This window comes from Hakea prostrata, chromosome 4, assembly GCF_041222555.1.
Source record: "Hakea prostrata isolate BN-2017 chromosome 4, UWA_Hpros_2, whole genome shotgun sequence".
In the NCBI taxonomy this organism is placed as follows: Eukaryota; Viridiplantae; Streptophyta; class Magnoliopsida; order Proteales; family Proteaceae; genus Hakea; species Hakea prostrata.
Genome location: NC_142603.1, coordinates 3,861,814 through 3,883,467, shown reverse-complemented (window position 1 = coordinate 3,883,467; position 21,654 = coordinate 3,861,814). Strand labels below are relative to the sequence as shown.

Below are 21,654 nucleotides of genomic sequence, written 5' to 3'. Positions count from 1 at the left end.
AGTCCTCTAGATCCAGAAAACTACAAATAAGACTTCCATTCAACTTTAATAAGAAAGAGGCAGCAGATATTATGTCATGTACCAACAAAGCCCCATAGCTCAAACAGTTTGGTGATTATGCCCCATCCAACCCTATCGTATGTTTTGGATAAATTTCGAGCTCTAGAGCTTCATAACCAACATTCCCCTTTGTCTTAGTCATAAAGTGAAAAAACTTCTTGAGCCACCATGATTTATCAATAATTTATCTATCAGACATAAAGGCTCATTGACAATGGAAAATTACACTTGAAACAAGTGGTTAGAGACGGTTGGCCAAAATTTTAGCTAGAGTTTTGTAACTAACATTACAAAGGCTAACTAGTCGAAAGTCTAACACTATTTTGGGATGGTCTTTCTCTAGAATGATATAGAGTAATATATGATTGACTCCAAATGGTAGAGAAAGGTTGGTGAAAAAATTGTTCACAAATTCATATAATTCACCATTGATCAGATTTCAAATTTTTCTAATAGAAGAAGGCATTAAAGCCATCAAGACCAAGAACTTTATGCAGGGTCGATCTCATAGAGAAAAGAGCTGCCCTAATTTCATCTAACGAAGGGAAGGGAAAGCAGACATTTCCATTGAAATGCAAATTGGGTTAAGAGGTGGAAAGATACCCTTTACAAAAAGTGGATCTAAGGGTTCCCTAAAGGTGTAGAGGTCTGTCATAAACATGGCATAAACATTGACAATTGCTATGGGGTTATGGATTACAGATCCATTATGTTTTAGGGTTTCAATCTTCCTCTGATGATAATGAATCTTGGATGGTAGGTGATAATATCATATATTTCTATCAGGATCAAAAATATAACTTCACTTGAATTTCTGAAACCAAAAAAATTTGTCTGAGTAAGTTAGAATGTTGGGGCAATAAAACACAAACTCAAAGCAATGTAATATTGTATTAATTGAAACACGAATGTTGGGGCAATAAAACACAAACTCAAAGCAATGTAATATTGTATTAATTGAAACACTAATTGGCTAATTCCATATCTACAAAAGAAACATAATTTTGCAAATCCATGTGATTTTAGGGTTAGAAAGTCTTGGTGGTCGTTTCCTCATATGAACTGGAATCGATCTCAAAAAAAAAAAAGAGTTTTTTTTTTTTTTTTTTTTTTTTAAATCCGATTTGGATTCTTGAAACAAGATGTGAGTCATGTGACCGTAGCGATTTGGGTTGGGTTACTGAAAACCTGGATCCAAGATCCGACTGGATCCGATTTGGGTTCATTTAGACCTAAATCCGAATGGCGGTTCCGCACCGGCGCTGCGTTCGTTATTTTAGTTTGAAAGGGGAAAACCATTTTTATATTTTGGGAAACTGAAAGGACAAAACTTTCACTGGAAGATTTGGGCCTTCAAGGTTCACCGCCAAAAGCAAGTATTCATAAGCCTTCGCAGGCGATTGTTTCACATTTTCGAACGAACAAGATCCGTTGCCAATCTGAAGATGAGCTTTGATTCGTCTCGTTCGGCAAATTCAAATGGGAAATCGAAGCGGAGCTTCAATTCCAACTCCTCCCACAGAACTGATGAAAGTGGTAGCAAGAAGCAAAAGACTAACCAGAAAACCCTTGGCATGGCTTGGGGCGCCAATTCTCTCTCTTCTTCCCGATCCTCATCTCGGAAGTCACCCTTCACTAGTTTCGGAAGGTCTCTTCCATTGTTCCATAGTCTATGCTACATAATTTGTACCCTATTGCCTTCATTTTTTTTTCTTCAGGAAGTTGGGAGCGCCTCTCATATTCGTTTTGGAATGATTTTTTTTGCAGTTATATGGGTGAGAAGAATCGAAAGCTCAGAGACCAATTCGAGACAGAAGCTTCGAGTTCTTCCCTTGGCAACTCAAATTCTGGAAAACCTCTGTTCCATGGGGTTTCAATTTTTGTTGACGGATTCACGGTTCCTTCTAGTCAGGTTTGCTATTTCGTTTCCATTGCACTTCTGTGTATATTTGTGGTGTCTTTTACAACTCTGAGATTGATAAGAGGCGTTCAGGAGCTTAAAGGATACATGTTGAAGTATGGGGGACGCTTTGAAAATTACTTTTCGAGGCATCGTGTGACTCATATCATCTGCAGTAATCTTCCAGACAGTAAAATTAAGAACCTGAGGTTTGTCGTGTGTTATTTACGTCTTCTCCTCCATTGCAGCTTCTTCTAGTTTCTCTCTGATTGTGTAATCGGTGGTTACTTCCATACAGGTCATTCAGTGGCGGACTCCCAGTTGTGAAACCCACGTGGCTGTTGGATTCTATTGCTGCCAATAAGCTTCTGAGCTGTGAGTCTTTAGTTTATCATATTTGAATTTTGGGATTTCTTGCCGGTTCCTTCTTTGTAAACTATTTGGACTTGGGTAATCGTGATTCTACATTTAGAATTGTTATCCCTCATCGTCCTCCTTTGTTGTTAATGGTATGATAAAGTTTTAAGAATGAAGATCCTGGTTATCGTTGTAGATTAAATATGGTTGTTAGAAATAGAATTTCTGGTAGACTGACATGCACCTTTTTTCGTCTGAAATGATTGTGCTCTGCGTCGGGTTTGGGTGCAGCATGTAAGACAGGGGACGATGCAAGCCACCTTATACGATGTAATGGCTTGCGTCTAGGCATATTATTTGCTTGTACACAAAAAAAGGCCAGAATAACTTTCTATTAAACAATTGGCGGGCGGAGTCCTCTTGATGTCCCATTAGTTTCTGTTATTTATTTTTGTGATTTAAACTAAAAAAGGTCAGACTCTTCTGAAGTTTTCCTATTTTCAGGGGTTCCTTACCAACTCGAACAGCTTGCAAATGAAACTCGTAAGCAGCAAAAGTTGTCTGCCTTCTTTCCTAAAAGAAACATCATCTCTACAAATAGTGAAACTCCAACAAACTCTTGTTCAAACATCGAATTGGAGGAAAAACTGTTGACAGGTGGCACATCTAAGAGTGTATTGTTACCTGAAGTGGACGAATCCACAAAAGATACAAGCAAATGCAGCGGAGAATCTGTATTGAAGAATGGAAAACATGTTGAAGTAATGGAAGATAATCCAGCTGCTGCTGAAAATTTTTTCGAGCTGAAAACATCAGAATCAAGTTTGATTAATATGGAAGGTGAAAATAGTATTGGAGAGGGACATATACCCAGTCCTTGCAGGCCATCATCTTCTGGTGGCAATTACTGCTCAGACAAAGGATCACCAAATTCAAGAACTGAGGGACCTTCTAATATGTGCCATTCAACTATCGGGGATCCTAATTTCGTTGAGAATTATTTCAAGGTAGTGTCCCTAGACATGAATGTTTGGGTTTATTTTCATTTTCTGTATGATTTCTGTTGTTTCTTTACAGTATTGAGCACTGAGGCACAGTTTTGATGTTGTCATTCTATTGTTTCATTTTAGGATGCATTGAGCTCTGTGGTACTGTCATAATGTTGTCATTTCATTACCAAGTTGCTTTTATGAAAGTTATATGGCCTCAGTGTGGTATCATACGTAAAACACTTTTTAGTCACACTACATAAAACACTTTATAGTCATACTTCATTATGGTCCATTACCCAGTTGCCAGTGTGATAGGATGTCTTACATTGAGAATTGAACATTCCAGTGTGGATATGATACCCATGTTAATGTACCTTACCACTATATTTTGTTGTATTGTGTAATTGATGTCTGAAGCTCCCATGTTCTTCATGGGATTATGTTGTGTTGAAGTCCATTGTTGGGTGTTCTCAAACAATACATAGAGACAAAACTAAATACATAAAAAATATAATAAAACGGATAAACCATTATTAATTGGAATAGGCTAATGGGAGACAGATAATTGAATTTACTGGAAGTCTTTAAAAGGTTGATATTGCTATCTTTCCCACATTTAAAAGGTTGATATTTCTATCTTTTCCATGTTTTCATTGACTCATTGATGGTCTGTCTCATCTAATCTGTGGTAGCTTAATGGGCAGCTAAAGATTTTCAGATCAAGACACAAATGAGTTGCAGAACTTAGCAGTTACATGGAGAAGAAATACTAGGTATATTTAGATTTTGGTTCAGGAGTCTGGAGAGGATTTTTCTTCAGCATTTGGCTCTCACTGAGTCTTATGACAATGTCTGCAAAATAGAGGATGGATTTACAAACTTGGAAGTGAATTTTGATTTTTATTTGTTGCTGACTTGTTGAAATAAGTCAACTAAAAGGAAGTTGGAATCACATATCCTACTGAACTAATTTCTCAAACAGAATAAAACAAAAACAATTCTCCCTAAATAAATATATTTTCTGAAATTCTACTTAACCATGATTCAAACTGGATCTGGTTCATCTTGGTCAGGAAACCTGGTTGAGTTTGTGTTGGTCCAAGGCCGTTTTCTGCGTCACTATGGTTCTATTTTCTTCTTCTCTGGAGGGTGTTTTAATTGATCCTGCCTGGGAGTAAATCTATTCTGGTTCTATTCTTATATTATTTTTGGGTTTTAATCAATTTGAGTTTGAGAGTCAGTCATTCAAGAGTGCTACAACCTGTTGAGATTTCTTTCAATTGATTTTCACATTGATTTCTTGAATAGTCTACGTCAATATGATTGCTGCCAGAATACATTTCCCAACAGTCGTTTTCTCAAGAAAAGAAGCCAAGGTTTGTCCTAAGATCCATTTCTCTCCTTGGGACCCCATTGTTATCTTTTCTTCTTTGTAGAGGTTTTCTAATTGATCTTTGCTTGAATTTAATCCTATTCTGGTTCTAGTCTGACATTACATTTGGTATTTGTTAATGTTAATAATATGTCTATATCTTTCAAATGCATTTAAGTTACCTCGTCTGTTTGCTGTTCCGGGTGCTAAACGTGCTTTTCTGCTATCTCTTTTCCAGTTTGTATTTGAGCAATTCCAATATAATTTTAGATATCTGGCTTTTGGGTATATATTTGTTGATAATTATTAGTTTGCTTCTTTTTCACTTCTTTATGTTTGTCACACTATCTCTTTGACATTCCACTGATTTTGTGATGACATTTTGTTGGGAATGACTTTATCATTTCTGTTTATTTGTTTTTCCTAGAAATCTCGGCTTCACTTCATAGGTACCTGGAGGAATCGGTACCATAAGCGCTTTCCCTGCTTACCTGGTGGAGACAAATATGGGAAACAATCTGCTATTGCTCCAGCTGCCTGCCATAGAACTTCAATTATCCATCTAGACATGGTAATTGCAGAATTGTGATATTAGTTTAAGATAATGTGGAAGTCTTCTGCTGCTTTAGTAGATATCACTTGAGAATTTGTTCTCATTGTTTTTCCTTGAACACATTGAAGCTTCACACAATGAGTGGAGAATTATCACTCATTTATGATTTACCTATGGCTGAATTTTTACCTACAGTAACTTTTTTGTATGACAATCCTGTGATTTTCCAGGACTGTTTCTTTGTTTCAGTTGTCATCAGGAACCACCCTGAATTACAAGATAAACCTGTAGCTGTTTGTCATTCAGACAGTCCAAGGGGGACAGCTGAAATCTCATCCGCAAATTACCCTGCTCGCGATTTTGGTTGGCTTTATGCTAAGCTACCCTTACATCATTCAACTTAGTGATTTGTGGTGGAGCACTGAGGGTGATCTGTCTAAAGGCGAACTTTGTTTGTGTTGTTTTAGGTGTTAAGGCTGGAATATTCGTGAGGGATGCCAAAGCTCTTTGTCCGCACCTTGTCATTTTACCTTACAATTTTGAAGCATATGAGGAGGCAATCCATATCTTTTAATTTCTTAATTTTACCTTCTGGGTTTTCTGTTCCTTGCGTCCTGCAATTTCTATTTTGGAGCTTAATCTGTTCAATATACTTCAGGTTGCTGATCAGTTCTATGACATTTTGCACAAGCACTGCAATAAAGTACAGGTCTATATATATTAGCTTGTTCTTGTTTATCATTTTCTTCTAGATTTTCCCTTTGTCAGTTGTTCCTTTGTAAATTTGGATGGGTTGTTGAATACAGGCAGTAAGCTGTGACGAAGCATTTTTAGATGTGACAGACATAGATAATGGAGATCCTGAGCATTTAGCTTCAACAATCAGGTTGGAAATTGTTGAGGCAACAGGATGCACTGCAAGTGCTGGAATTGGTGAGAACATGCTAATGGCTCGCCTTGCCACAAGAACTGCCAAACCAAATGGTCAATGTTATATCCCTCTTGATAAGGTATAATTGTAGCATTCTTCTTTTCGTTATGGTTTGAAAATGGTATGAAATTTGAAAATCACAAGCAACTAATGCCAGGAATGAATTTGTAGGCAGTGTCATCAATGACTTTCAAATGTTATTTGGCTTTTTTAATGGTAATGTTCTTGATGATGGACATGAAGATCTATGTGTTGTGTTGATACTCGAGTATATTGGATCATTTTTATTGATGTAATTCTTAATGAATTGTGGGTGAAGCTGCCATCCAATGCTAGCATATTCACTCATGAATCACTAGGAAAAGGGACAATAATTCACGCTTTTGGTTAAGTTCACTGAAGTATCATGTTTCATGTCTACAGATTTTTGTGCTTATGTCTGACGATGATAGAGAGAGTGTCATGGAAATTGCAATATTCATGTCTCTCCCCCCCCCTCTTTTTTTCTTCTAAGGCATCGTGATTCTAGCTGTAATGTAATTTAGGCGGCTAGGTCCCATTAGAGATGATGGTTTAAACAACCCCTCGAATATGGAAGAAAAAGAAAGGACAATAAATAGAAATTATAATTGTCTACATAGAACATCTGGGTGTCTTTAATGGATATGTACAACAAAAGACAAATAAATCATAATTTCATTATTCATCACCCCCCCCCCCCACAAAAAAGAAGAAGAAGAAGAATTTCAAAAAATGGCGTGTGCTGTGCCGTGCAGATAGTGATGTTGTAGAACTGTCTTCGGATTTTTAAGAAAGAAAATTGCATAATAATTCTGGGACTACCAAGTTCTGAGCTGTTCTCTTTTTATTGCCGTTTCTGCCTTCCGATCCTTTTGTATTTGATTAAATTGCCTTCTTTTTGGGTACCCACCAGTATATCTCTAGTTCTCTATCATCTTTGTAACTGTTAATTAGAATTTGAAGTCAGCATTTAGCACTATCTTATGGTCTATAAACTTATTTATTTTCAGGTTGATGAATATTTGCGTGAACTCCCAATCAAGGCACTTCCAGGCATTGGGCACGTATTAGAGGAGAAGTTGAAAAAGAGACACATTCAAACTTGTGATCAGTTGCGTATGATTTCCAAGGTTACATGATTTTAGATTGATATGGTTATTCTTTCTTGTGAGCAAGGTTAACCATTTAATTGGTTTTATCATTGTTCTTTCACCCTCCCCCCAACCCAAAAAAAAGTTCTAAAAGTTTTTATCATTGTTCTTTGCATATGATTTCCAAAGTTATAGATGTCAAGTTGACGTGGTTATTCTTTCTTGTGAGCTAGGGTTAATCATATAACTGGTTCATTATTCTGGTAGTTGGGGAACTGATATAATGTACCTTACTCTGTCATCTTGTTCTAATACTCAATTGCTTCCTATTACAATGGCATATCACCCTCAAACAGTCCTCTTCCGTTTGATTTTATTCTCTGTATTATTCTATAACTTCTGTTGCTGGCGGTGTGTGGCTTGAGCTGTCATATATTATTTTACTGTGATTCCCACCTGCTAGGTCTGGTTATGTTTTTGTTTTGGAGATGGTGACAGCAATTGGTTGACAATGTTTATGCTAAAAGCAAATAGTAATGTCCTTATTAGCAGGATTTGTGTCTCAAATTTGTATGGCAACAATTTGTTTTTCCTTGGGATGTTTGTTTACCATGTAGTCATGAACTCATGATCCGCTTCTTAAGGTTCTGTTACATTTCACGTTAGTTAGGCTTCATATTACAGCATAAGTTGGTACAAAACTGATTTTTTTTTTTGATGATTAAATAATAAATTAAACAACAAACGAAAAGAGTACAAGGGATGACTGGGGGGGGGGCAGCCTTCAAGAAGAAGACTGGAAAGAGGAATTGAGACCCCAGGAGACAACTATGAGCCTGTTCCTTGGGGAATCATAAACCGGGGGTGGGGAATAGAAAGAATTCTAGAAGTAACATCAAAGCGGATGACTTTCCATAACAAATCCAGAGATCAGGATTTGGAAGTCCATCGTATGAGGTTGCGCTCCCATCACAAATTGTGGACAGCGGTACAAAACTGATTTTGTGTGCAACTGATGTGAAGTTCATTAAATTATGTATGCTTGTTTCTTGCTTACTAGATTAATGGCTTATATTGGACATAATTGCTAATCTGTTTCTTTATTACCGGATTTCTAGAGTCCTTCCCGATTCTTGCCTTACATCCAATAATGATGAATTGGCTTCCTTACAGCACAAGCCTGACTTCTCTGGCAATGGGTACAGATATATCTGAAATGTCAATGATTGAAGAATTCTGATATTCTGAAATTCCATTTATGAATTTATTCTCCAGGAATCCCTTCAGAAGGACTTTGGTGCTAAGACTGGGGACATGCTGTGGAATTATAGCAGAGGAATTGATAACCGGATGGTTGGAGTGGTTCAGGTTTGATAAAAGATATTTGAAACTTGTCTTCCCACTGCCATTTGTTTTCTTTTGCAGCTTATGCATCAGAAAATCATTCTATATAATATCATTATCTATCATATCTGTGTAAATTGTGTTAGTCAATTCTTCTGCATTTCCTTCTTGATCCTTGACTTGTTTCACATCATGTTATTAAAAATTTGACTAGCATTTTACCTTTTTTGGTCAATAACTGTAAAAATGTATTTTTGACTAAAAAAAGTTTAGACTTTTCACTACTCAGAAGTGGGATTAGAAGCCGTGTACTCATGCAATGGATTCTCTTCCTTCTTAGGGGGGGAAAAAAATTCATACAATTTACATTTGTAATGATACATCTGTCTGATGATATGTGGATATGGAAAAAACTGCAGAATTACTTTGTCTTTGTTTACAGAAATAGTTCGAAATTTGCACGTAATGTGTGAATGTGGGAAAACAGCTCCTGGAGTTAATCCTGATAAATTATTGAATCAAGGTCATTAATGTAAATTTTCCTTGGTGAACAGTATGCATTCAGAGGGGTTTTTCAAGATGCTGCACAGCTCTGAAATACAATTAATTATCATTTTTACTTGTTATTCTACTCCACTCATTTGTAGTAGTTCTGTAGTTGTACAATTACCTTTTGTATATGTGAATAAAATTTTGTCCTCTCTCTCGCTTACACATAATATATGATGCACAGGATACTAAATCTATAGGTGCTGATGTGAATTGGGGTGTGAGATTCAACGATTTGAAAGATGTGGGTATCATGCTACACGGAAGGATAAATAATCATGTTTTCTTGTGTAATTCTGATAAATTTTGTCTCTGATCACCTAATGTCATCCATTCCAGAGTCAAAATTTTCTGGTAAAACTTTGCAATGAGGTTTCATCACGCTTGCAAGGATGTGGACTACGGGGGCGCACTATAACCCTAAAAGTATGTCTTTTTGCTTTTTTCCTTTTGGAAATGGTCTTCATTCTTGATGTAATAAACTCAGTTTTCTTCAGCCTTTCCCTTTTGATTGGTGTTCATCCATGATGTAACACACTTGGTTTTCTGTCTCTCTTGTTTAATAGTCAGTAGTTATTTGATCTTTAAATGTGGCAAATCTTGTAGGTTATGTCCATAATGAATATTCCTTTTGTCCTTCTGGTCTAGGTAAAGAAGAGAAGAAAGGATGCTGGGGAGCCTACAAAATATATGGGTTGTGGGGACTGTGAAAATCTGAGCCACTCAATGACGGTACTGCTGGGGACACAAAATGATATGATTGCTTTTCATTTCACTTTTCTTGCTGCAAGCTAAAGCTTTGTCCCTGGGGTGATGGATTTATCACAGTATCAAGTTTCTGCAGGTGCCAATTTCTACTGATGATATGGATGTGCTTCAGAGGATAAGCAAACAACTTTTGAGTTCTCTTCATATTGGTAAACATATTTTGTCTAATTATATAAAAATACTTTCAATTTCTTGGGGATTAAAATATCTGTTGCAAGTGTACTTTTGAGAACTCATTACTTTTTGACTCTTATGTTTGTATTCTACAAATGTACTTGCAAGTGTAATTTTGAGAACTCATTGCTTTACTTCTCTATGTTTGTACTTTACAAATGTGCTTCTAACTAGACTTTCTTTTTTGCTGATCATTATGGTCTGAATACTTGATAGTCTGCATGTGGTTAATCAAAGCATTACTTTGAAGTTTTATGCCAAAAATCAACCTTTTCAACCCTTCGGCTGTTTTTGGCGTAGATGTCAAGGAGATCCGTGGTATTGGGCTGCATGTTTCAAAGTTGGAAGGCGCAGACTCCTTTAAACAAGGTTTGCTGGATTGCCTCTCTCGCCCCCTTTCCCCCTGACCCCCCCCTGGCAGAAAAAAAGAAAAAAAACCCCCACTTCAGATGAATTTTGCTGTGGGAAAGGAATGAATTCTAGAGGGTGAAAGTGTATTGAGTATTTATCCTTGGTTGTTATGGAAGTACAGAAGTGGAATTCTTAGGATGGCTAGGTGTTAAGTGTGTGGTAGGATAAAAATTGGATTTCCCTGGTAAGTTGATGCGTGTGATATCTGTCCGATACGCTGAAAGATTTCATGTCTGCTCATAGGCACATAGCCACAGTGGCTGAACACAAACCATAAATCGAACTCAAACTAGGAGTCGAAGTAGTACTGGTATTTCTTAGATTCAAAACTAAACTAGGATCACTTATTAGTCACAATTTCAACCAAATAAAGATTAGATAAGAGACTAACATAACAAATGATTTATGCTGGTGTAGGGGGGATGCAGCCATAAATTGAAGAGGTTCAACTAGGGCGAACAACATTCCAGGATCTTTACTCAAAAAGGGAATTAGACTGATGGGGTTGGTTCTTGATATATGAGATGACAAGTTATTAGAATAGGGTGAAACTTGGAGATAGAAAACCAAGCAACTGAACAGATTTAGGCAGACATAGATCAACTAATAGCTGATTGAACACTAACAAAATATAGAAACATAATTTTAGAAACAGAACCAGGAACTTGTGCGAATCCTAGTTGCAGTAGAATCTGGAGCTTTAATTGGAGTTGTTCAGATTTTTAAACCATTGCAATATTTGGAACTAATAGCAAAGAAAGAACTGCAATCAGAATTCAGGGATCAATCTCAAGGCAAGAGAGTTGGAGAAAGGCCCAACATGTATAGCAACTAGTTCAAGGCTTTTTTCCACAAGATAATCCGGCTTGTGTGTCGGAAATTGGTCGGAGGCTGACCTTTTAGAGATCAAGTGTCCTCACTACATATGACTATATATTTTTTTTAAGTCTGAAGGATCATCATTCTCTCTTAAACTTAACTGAATGTTGATCCTCTTGGAGATGAACAGCATTTGATATATATATTTTTTTTATTTGAAGGGACTGAGAGAAATGCTTTGAAGTCGTGGCTTACGTCTGCCTCCGCGGTTACAGGAGAACATCATAATGCTATCTCTCTGTCCAAAAAGAAGGTTGACGGAGGTAAGTCCTATGATCCTATCAAATGCAATATAGCCTACATACTTCTTGAGCTTCTTCCCTGTCATCCTTTCTTTCTTTTCCCTTTCTTCTTGTGTTGGAATGGTTTCTGAATACTACATGTGGATTTATGTATTATGGGTACTAATGTGTTGACGTACTCAGTTATTGTCTAATAAATTTCAGTTTTACTCCTCTACTTTTTGTCTTCCTAGCAAGTTGTGTGTAATTGAATTGTGTTAGTGAAGTAATATAGGTGTTGTAGAGATTATTTATTTAATACACCATGACCTTCTACCTTCATCTCTCTTCTTTCTCTTTTCTCCTTGTTCTTCAACCTGCTACTACTGCTATTTCCTTTCTTGTTTTCCTACAATTGTTAACTTCCAACTAAAGAAGGGTGTACCCAGTGCACAAGTCTCTTGGGAGGGTCATCACTTCCAGTTGTGCGTATGAAATCAATTTGTTTTATTTTCAGAATGGCATTAGTTCTATGATATGCAATTCAATGCATGTTTTGCAGATAATGGGAAAAGAAGTGTTGATGGAAATCCTCTTCAGCTCATCAATTCAACCGGTTCATATGTGCCTGCAAATCAATCAATAGGATCTTCTGCAAACCACGTTGCTTCACTACCGCCAATATGCCATCTTGATAGAGGGGTTATTGAAAGTCTCCCTCCAGAAATATTTTCAGAAGTAAATGAAATGTATGGCGGGAAGTTGATTGATTTCATGGAGTCAAAGAAACAGAAATGTGGCAGTTTTAGTGGTTCTGTGTGCACCATATCACAAGGGGATGGTAAGACTTTCTTTTATGGCTGTTAAAAATATGAGCATATATTTATCAGAAAGAACCTTAAATATTGATCTGGACTAATTGCAGGAAATAAAGACAAGAGACCTCTTTCTCCAGATGTGGTTCACTCGAGAAGTGTTGCTGCTGAAGGCATTGTAAGTATTCTCATTTATATCCATGTCTTTTTCCATGTATAGTTTTTTCTTATCCATACTATTGCGTTGGTTGTGTGAATGGACCTTTTCTTTAGCATCCTGACAACAGGGGTGACAAGTAATAGTTGACAACCTCGTTAACTTTCTGTACGAGTTACTGTGTTCTTTTAGATACTGGTTTACGTCTACCGACCAAAAGGAAAAATGTAATGAAACAGCTGTATGGTCAGCAGTGCTGCATCAAGTTAAATGTGGGTAATTAAGAATGATTTGCATGTATGGCACATGCGTCATAGTTAAACAACCTCTCAGCGAGGTAGGGTTATGGCTGCAGACAATTTTGCTGTTCCAGTTGCTGTGGTAGTAGCCTGATGCACTAGAACCCTATGCATGTGTGACCAAAAAAAAACAATTTGGTTTGAGGAATGTCTTGGTTTTCTTTGTTGTTAGTTTCAGAAAGGAATTTAATTTACGTATTAAAATTGCTTAGGTTTAATTTCGATGATTTTTTTTAATGATACGAGCTGTAGTGTACCACGCTTCATATTTCAATGGCAACCAGAACTATGTTTGCATCCTGATGCACTTCTTTTCTTGTTTCATTGCATTAGTCTTTGGATCCAGAAGCAGGAGTCCTATCAAAGGATGTCTCAGAAAAAATACCTCTGTCATCTCCTGAAACTGAAAAGGCAAATGAGGTTTGTAATTTATTTATTTACTTATTTTTTTTCATTTTACGCCGTTGCATTTCTGTAGGTACCAATTTACTGTGCACAGTAAAAATGGATTATATCTTCTTTCAGGTGAGGCAGGATACATTCCATGAAATCCAGTCACTTCCTTCTACATCTGGATCCTCAAATTTGAATATGAAGACTGCGGGTGCTGACCAAGTAGATTTGATGCCCACCTCTTTAAGTCAAATTGATATATCAGTTTTGCAACAATTACCTGAAGAAATGAAGATCGACATTCTGGAGTTACTTCCTGCACACAGAATGCCAGAGGGTTCTAGTGATGCTACTGTAGATCCCCTTGGGAAAAACTGTCATGACACGTTGGGAAAGAAGAGCAATGTTAATCAATTTAAGGGATCTGAGTCTGCTTCAGAGAATGGTGTTTGGGCTGGAAATCCTCCAAAATGGGTTGAGAAATTTAAGACCAGCAGTTGCTTGATTTTGAACACTTTCTCTCAGTTATATTACTCATCTGGGATGACTAGACTTTTATCATCAATTCTTCAAAGTGCAGTTTCTGTGCCTTCCCTTTCTCTCAATGTGAGTTGTGATCTTTGGGATGAAGCTATTTGTAACTTCTCTGAGCTTCTGAAGCAGTATGTTGCATTAAAGATTGAATCAGATATTGAGGAGATTTACATTTGCTTTCGTCTTCTCAGAAGGTACACAAACAAGACAGATTTTGTTTCCATTTGTGAAAAGGTTCTTGCTGAGTCAGCAATGCTGATTGTCTTTTGTTGTCTGTTTATACGTTTATTCTTGTTTAGTATCTTTCCTCCAATTTATTCCCATTGACCCCCTATTCTAATTTCAGTTTGAAATTGTTGTTGTTAGCTTCTTCGTTCTTTCCTTTTTTTTTTTTTTTTTTTGGGGGGGGGGGTGGTTGTTGGACAGGCAAGGAAGCTATCTGTATGATAGAAATAAGGATTTTGTCTTAGATTTAGAAGTGCTATGGAGTTAAAAAGAAATTTGTTGTATTATTTTTTATGCTGGGGCTAAAGTGGGAGCCAGATGTGCCTTTAGTCATATGTACCTTCATCCTCTAATAAGTAATATTTTAGTATCACTAGCATAGTTGAGGGGCCCTACTATGAGTCCTTTTTTTTTTTTGGGGGGGGGGGGGGGAAGTAAGTGTAATGTAAGTTTGTAAGTTTATTATATCGATGGTTGTTTTAGAACTAAGTATAAGAGTCATTAAGGGGGGTTTTGGCCATCGATTTTGATGTCATGGGAATGCCTTACAGTATAATTTCGCTTCTTTTTCATTTTTTTTCTTTGGAGTACATAATAAAAATTAGGGGTAAGTAGACGACGACAAGTTTGCGTCATGTCTGTAGAGTGGAGACTGTAGTCTAGTTGGCTATTCATCAATGATGCTACTTCTACCATATTTCTTGCCATCCTTGTCCTACACATTGTTTGTGTGAAACAGCACATGTGAAAGGAGCAATTTCTTGTCCATATGCGGTGGAACTTCCCTTGGGGGAAAACCATTAGCCGAATTACTAGTTATCATCTCTAGATTATGATTACTGTTTTTACCTTTCAAATTATCTGCTGTTTGAGTGCTATAGTTGTCTGATTACATGGTGTACTCTTTGTGGTGATGCATTTTAGTATTGAAAGGTGAAATGTCTTAGTATGTGGTCCATGTAGTGCTAGCCAATAATGAAGGCATCCTAGCGACACTTGCCATCCATTTTATCAGGGCTTTCTTCACTTTTTTGTTATTTATTATACGATGTCATTAAATTTTAATGACAACATTCTATTTTTAATATAGTTCTTACGATTTTTCTTACTTCTTGTAACCTGGTGCAGTAAGAACTTAGGCACTATTCTGTGTAGCCTTGTTATGTTGTCAGCTAGCAATGATTTTAACGACTTATTAATCCATCAGGTTTACAGGGAAGTCAAGATTTTTTCTGCAAGTATATGATACTGTTCTTCCTTTCCTTCAGGTACATATTTTTTTCATCCTTAATTCTTGTTAAATTTGCTTGAATTGATGAGTTCTCATGCCACCTTTCCTTGTGGAAGAATTCCAATGTCTTATTCCAGAGGCCCTCTTTTATATTTATTTGAAGTAAGGAAACAAAAGCTGCATGTTGGACTGAAGACATATAATGTTGTTCACTATATTGATATGGAAAAGATAAGCAGAAATTCTAAGTTTGTCAAATATACTGAATTGTACGGGGAAAACATACTAATCCATGGGATGCCACTGAGGCAGGCTGGTTTGGCCAAGTGTTTTTTTTTTGGGGGGGGGGGGGGGGGGGGGGGGGGGGGGGGGATTGTTTTAACGAAATATGTACCAAAAAGAAAGTGAAACCTGGAATTGTTCAGCCATAGCACATACCATCTTGACCATCAGCTAGGAAGGTCTCAACTTGCTTAGCTCCTACCTGACATGCCTGAAGAGCCTGACCCATATGATATGGATGTATTACTTCTTCTTTTTTGAATAACTAATTAAATTAAACAGGAAAAGCAAATACAAAGAGGGGGGGGGAGAGGAGGGGGGGAGAGGAGGGGGGGAGGGGGGGGGGGGGGGGGGGAGCAGACTAGGCTTCAGGGGGAAGCCTGAAATAAAGAGCCGAGATCCCAAGAACTAACAATTAACCTATTCCTGGGAGTATCAGAAACTGGGGGGTGGGGAGAAGAAAATAGACTAGAGGCAACATCAAAATAGATGGCATTACAAATCAATTCTAGAGACCGAGATTTGGAGGTCCATCTCCTGAGATTGCACTTCTACCACAAGTGGTGGATGGTAGCTTCAAAGACTAGTTTGCCAACCCAGTTGTAGATGGAAGAGCTAGAGAAATTCCTCAAGATCCAGGCCCACTCTCAAGCAAATCCGTGGGTACGCCTTGACCTAAGCCAAATGGTAGTAAGGACTTTCTTCTAGAGGGAGCAGGAGAAGGGGTATGAGAAGAAAAGGTGTGCAGTATCCTCAGGACCATTCCAACAAAGGATGCAGTTAGGGTTGGCAGGGATATGATGGCTAATGAGGAAGGATTGGGTGGGGAGGGTAATTTGAGGGCTCTCCAAATGGTAAGGGTGTGGCGAGGGATGTGGCCTTTAAACCAGACCAAGGGGGTCCAAGGGACCGGGGGAGAGAGGGACCGGAGAAGGTTTCAGGCAGAGGAGGTGGTAAATGGTTTGAGGGGGAGTGGGAAGGGAGCTAGATGATGGTATCATGGGGGGAGGATAAGATGGTGGGAGCATATTCCATACTTGTGTGAGGTTGGGGTGGGGGAGGGGAGACCAAGAACCATTGGTGATGGAGGAGGAGAGGGGGATAAACTTAGGAATTCGAGCCTCATAGACAGTGCAGGGGCCAAGAATAGTGAAGAGGATACCCATTGGATGCCAAGGGTCTAGCCAAAAGGAAGTGGATGATCCAAAGGAGATTTGGGTAGAGATGGCGGTGAGGGCACAAGGTCAAAGAAGCAAGAACTTCCTCCAAATCCAAGATGGATTGGAAGGCAAAGGAGCGGTCCAAAAGGAGTCCGATTTGAGAATATGCAAGTAAACCCAGGAGACCCAAATGGAATTATGCTTGGAGGTAATTTTCCAAATAAGTTTGAGGAGGCAAGCCAAGTTAACATCCAGGATACGACGGATTCCAGGGCCTCCTTCAGACTTAGGTAGATAGACGACAGTCCATGACATAGGATGAAGGAAATGGGAGGATTCTTGGCCTTCCCAGATGAAGGCACAAAATAGAGACCCAATGGTAAGGATAGTAGATTCGGGGAAAGAGAAAATGCCACTCCAGTAAAGATAGGAGGATTGGAGAACATAGTGGATGAGTACTAGTCTTCTAGCAAAGGAGAGAAGTTTTCCTTTCCAAAGCTGAAGTTTTTTCCTAATGTGGTCAAGCATTGGTAAACAGTGGTGACGAGTAAGTCTACCAAGGATTAGGGGGAGGCTGAGGTAAACTAAAGGAAAGGACCCGAGTTTAAATCCAGAGAGTTGTAGGAGAGAGGTGTGGACAATATCGAAAATTCCATAGAGGAAAAGAGTGGATTTGTCAAGATTGACATGGGGACCGGAGAGAGATTCGAAGGTGGAGAGAGAGGAAAGCATGAGATAGAAGTGTGGTCAGCTTTGGAGAAGATCATGAGATCGTCCAAAAGCAAGATGGGTGAGCTTGAGGGACTTACACTTGGGGAAGGAGAGATAAGCAGCTGATCAGTTTTGGATTGGAGTAGGCGGGAGATTCGAAGGTGGAGAGAGAGGAAAGCATGAGATAGAAGTGTGGTCAGCTTTGGAGAAGATCATGAGATCGTCCAAAAGCAAGATGGGTGAGCTTGAGGGACTTACACTTGGGGATAGGAGAGATAAGCAGCTGATCAGTTTTGGATTGGAGTAGGCGGGAGAGGACTTCGAGGGCCCAAGAGAATAGATAGGGGGAGAGAGGGCAGCCTTGGCGGATGCCAACCCGGGAGGGGAAGAAGCCGGCTGGAGACCCATTAGTGATGATAGACAAGTGAGGGGTGGAGATGCAGATCTCAATCCAATGAACAAAAGTAGGAGGGAAGCCCATGGCAGAGAGAACCCATGGATGTATTATTTAATTTAAGTAATTAGTAGTTTGAGTTAAACCCAGTTATGGTGACCATGTTGAATTTCTATAAAATAGTAATTTCTAATGGATTTTATAAAGTCAAGAAAACCTCTGAGCATCTAGAAGTTGGTATTTATCTGTTTGATGTTTTCCTCCCAAGTTAGTTGTTGATTTGGTGCAAATTGGAGTTTCTCATTATTTTTCAATCTCCTTATTTTCTGATTGCTTATGTTCATTGTTCTAGAGTTCCATCAATGAACGATATGGGGGATACTTACATATTTCAAATGCCGAGTAGTGTGTCACTGTCACTCGTTACTGAACCAGCTTCATCCCTTCCCCAGGTAAGTCATCATACCAATTGGCATTTGCATTAGTTCTTGAATTGTGACATCACTCAGGCGCTTAAGAGCCATGTTTCCTTATCAATAGGATTGATAAATGTTCTATGCAAAGAAGTTACATTAGACCCTTCAGTAAATTACAGGAAAGAAGCAACCTATATAGGTATGGCTAAGATAGGGTATTAGATTTTGAAGTCTTAACTAGCTGTACACTTGGGAGGTTCACTGCTGAATGTTGCGCTACCTGCGGAACCCTAGGCATTGCTTGTTGACCATCTATCAGCTTAGGAGCTTGGACTGGTGTCTAAGCCCAAATAGATGGAGTGGCTTTCTATTTAATCCCTCTCTTTCAAGAGGCCCAAATGCTCAGCCAAATGGAGGATCACACTGTCCCATCTTTAGGCATACTTGAAAGCTTAAAAGGATAAGCTGTCTTGAATTTTTCTTCTGCTCTTACATCTCTTTGCTTATGGGTTTCAAGGCCCTAGCATGATAATTACTTGAGGGGTCATAACTGCTCAGCAACGTTGAATTTGTTAACTGTTCATGTTTTTGCAGAGTATGCAATGAGCTGGTTGGAAGGCTTGGTTACAGTTACATACTTTCAGAATCTCTTCGTCTTCAATGAGGGTAGGTTTCCAATGCAAGGTTTGATACTTTGGTTCTTGTGGAAGTCCTGACTTCTTGTTTAGTGTCAACCTTGTATTGATGTAATAAAGATGAAACATGGTACCAGATTTGCTCTAATGTCTAATCCTTTTTCTGTTTCATATTTTGTTCCAGAATATCAGTGTTGTTTAATGTGTACTTGGAGGAGAGTTGTGCTTCTATTTTTCATCTTCTCACTTTCTGCAGAGTGTACTTGCTGGATCTTTGATGGTCCTGTGAATGAAGCTGTTGGTGAGTAGTGATCTGCACTTTCCTACTCCCTTTACTCTCTTTGTCAATGTTTATCACTTTTCTTAATATGCGTCCACCATATTGGTTTGTGCTTGATGTACAATTCACCAGTGGCACCTAGATCCAGTTCTTCAACTTTTGGCGTTAGCAGAGTCAAAACTAGAACAGTAGATTCAATTCATCTCTGCAAAACTAGAACAGTTGATTCAATTCATCTTTCTTTTGCACTATGATCTATAAACTACGGAGAATTTTATTTTGGTTGCCAGTCCGTTGGTTAATCACTTGGTTTGATAGAGTGATGTATATGCCATGTTCCCTGCTGTTAGGGGTCTATAGCTTCAGACCTTCAGTACTTTACCTTAAACAAAAGATCATGCACGTTTGTTTGGGGTGGTCTGTCGAGAGAGCAGAAATTCATTACCATTGTTTCCTTTTTTGGTATGAAACTAGCTAGCTATTTGTTTGTAAGAAAGAGTTAAAAGTGTCAAAAATGAGTTGACATCTCAATATATTGCATAGCCTGATAATTTCATCTGCTGGCCACTCCAAAGAACAGACTTCAATGTTATTACAATAGGTGCTGGCACTATTGAATAACTTCTGGTGTAATTCTATTGGTTGAACAGTTGGCAAATGCAATAGGTGCAGAATTATGTTGTAGTTCATGACATCAAAAAATGATCCGAAAATATGCCAGATCATCCTTCAAAATAATTGGCTCAGCAGGTGACTTTTTTTAATTTTTTTTTTACTTTTTAATATTTATCAGATTACCCTATCATGTTCCCATTTGTGAATTGAAACCCTTGAGTTTTCACCTTTGAAGTTGTTTTGTGATATCAGGTACTAATGTGATAGTGAGATGCTGAAACTGTTGTTCAACAAGATGTTGCTGAATCGTGCAGGGCTTGAAACTGCTGCCAATAAAGAGCTTCACGATTTCTTGGCATATTCAGACGCCTAAGGTAACTATGGGTCGTCTAATACCATATTTGCCAATGTGGTCTTTCTTGTGGCTCCGTTATTTTCTCTTCAGGTAAAGGCACCTCTGTCTGAGATTGCGAGAGGAATCTCTTGGTAATAATTTGATAGTTAGAAACCAGGTATGGCGCTTCCCACAGTTGTAAATTAGAGGCAATTTTTGTATGGCCGATTCTCCTCAGGCCCTCAGCAGTGGTTGAAGGAGATGGAAGATGTCACAGTAATCTAGCTTGTAAATCTCTGTTCATACCTAATAAAGAAAGAAGCCTCAAGTTTAAATTAATAATTAATGATATTAATTCTTGTGACACAAACATTTGTGTTTAGTGTGGAAACGCCATAGGGAAATAACTTGAGGTGCAAAGAACTTACAGGTTAGATTGTAAAGAATTGCCTTTTTCTTTTCTTCTTTTTCCTTTTTTAATTTTATTTTGTGCAAAGTGGAGTTGCTGTTTCATGTTTTCTACCCCAGAGGGATTGTTTCCAGAATCTTTTGCCGGGTTGTGGTAAATCTTCACGAGTTCGTCTTCTTTGTTGAACTTTTTGCTAATTTTAGAGTTTCATTTTATTTTTTTTAGAGAACGAAAATATAAAACCAAATAACCTAATTCTTGGACTCAAATTTCTGTACCAGAAAAGCATGGTCACTTGGTCCATAGAATTTTTTTTTTTTTATTTTTTGGTAAAAACTTGGTCCATAGAAATTGATCTTCATAAATGAACAATTGCTTCAGACGGTTGGTGTTCCTAAGGCTGTCAGGCTTGGTCTTGGGTTGGTGTAGGTCTAAGATTCTTCAGGCCAAAAAGATATTCTGAAAGGGCAAGACATGTCGAACAGTTGGGGAGAAAGGTGTTAAAAAGTGTTTTTGAGTCTTGAGGAGCGCAGCGCTACTTGTACTTCTTGTTCGTGTTGATCTGAAACGTTAGGAACCAAGAGAAGATCCCCACAAGCATCTTATCCATGTATGCGGTAGTTCATACACAGAGGCTGTACCTACCGAAGGCTCTGGGCTCCTCTATTTCAAGTGCAAATCCAGGCCTGAAGATTTGATACGATTTGCCAGTAAAATTTGGATTTGAGTTTGATAATAATTGGCGGCTTGGCGCTGGGGTTGGAAACTTGGAACAACATGAAAGCTACAGTTTTGCAATCTGAACAACGCAGGAGGGTGTCAGACCCAGATCATAGTTAGGCTCTAAGGTTGCCCAATCCGTGGATTTTGAAAGCTAAACTTTTTCTGTTACCACTAAGATCAGCTCTTCTTCAAATATTGTACCTTATCTCTTTGAAAACGAGGTCACCCCAACCTTTCCTCCTTTCTCTTCTTTTGGCAAACACAAAGCCTGAAGCCAAGGATCGAAATTACGCCAAACCATTGCGTGCGAAAGTGACAAGGCCCTCCAAGCAAGAACATTCACAACTTGTTAACAGTTCTTGCATACATAGCTAAATGAGTAAGACAAGAAAATGAGTAAAACAAGAAAATGAAATTT

The 21,654-nt window shown here is 38.3% G+C and overlaps 1 protein-coding gene across 3 annotated transcripts; it reads left to right on the top strand.

Annotated features, from left to right (window-relative positions):
* The first annotated feature begins 1,312 nt into the window (after positions 1-1,312).
* Positions 1,313-21,521, top strand: REV1 (DNA-directed DNA polymerase). 3 transcript variants are annotated; one of them, XM_089151481.1, is made up of 28 exons: positions 1,313-1,708; positions 1,828-1,972; positions 2,054-2,169; positions 2,259-2,335; positions 2,822-3,324; positions 5,109-5,252; positions 5,465-5,597; positions 5,702-5,790; positions 5,893-5,943; positions 6,041-6,244; positions 7,197-7,316; positions 8,553-8,645; positions 9,355-9,414; positions 9,510-9,596; positions 9,819-9,902; positions 10,015-10,087; positions 10,413-10,481; positions 11,564-11,665; positions 12,186-12,464; positions 12,549-12,616; positions 13,228-13,314; positions 13,420-14,015; positions 15,254-15,314; positions 18,177-18,276; positions 18,835-18,906; positions 19,060-19,176; positions 19,806-19,905; positions 20,023-21,521. In XM_089151481.1, exons 1-24 carry the CDS (start codon positions 1,506-1,508, stop codon positions 18,228-18,230), a joined length of 3,498 nt encoding a protein of 1,165 aa, XP_089007607.1. In that variant the 5' UTR covers positions 1,313-1,505; the 3' UTR covers positions 18,231-18,276; positions 18,835-18,906; positions 19,060-19,176; positions 19,806-19,905; positions 20,023-21,521. The 3 variants fall into 3 exon arrangements, with proteins under 3 accessions (XP_089007607.1, XP_089007609.1, XP_089007608.1); XM_089151483.1 differs by lacking the exon at positions 10,413-10,481; XM_089151482.1 differs by lacking the exon at positions 19,806-19,905.
* The last annotated feature ends 133 nt before the right edge of the window (positions 21,522-21,654 follow it).

Coding starts and splice junctions, on each gene's coding strand:
- REV1 (XM_089151482.1), top strand. CDS start 1,506: ATGAGCTTTGATTCGTCTCGTTCGGCAAATTCAAATGGGAAATCGAAG. Junction 7,317..8,552: donor AGTTGCGTATGATTTCCAAG/GTTACATGATTT, acceptor TTTATTCTCCAG/GAATCCCTTCAGAAGGACTT. Junction 9,415..9,509: donor GATTCAACGATTTGAAAGAT/GTGGGTATCATG, acceptor CATCCATTCCAG/AGTCAAAATTTTCTGGTAAA.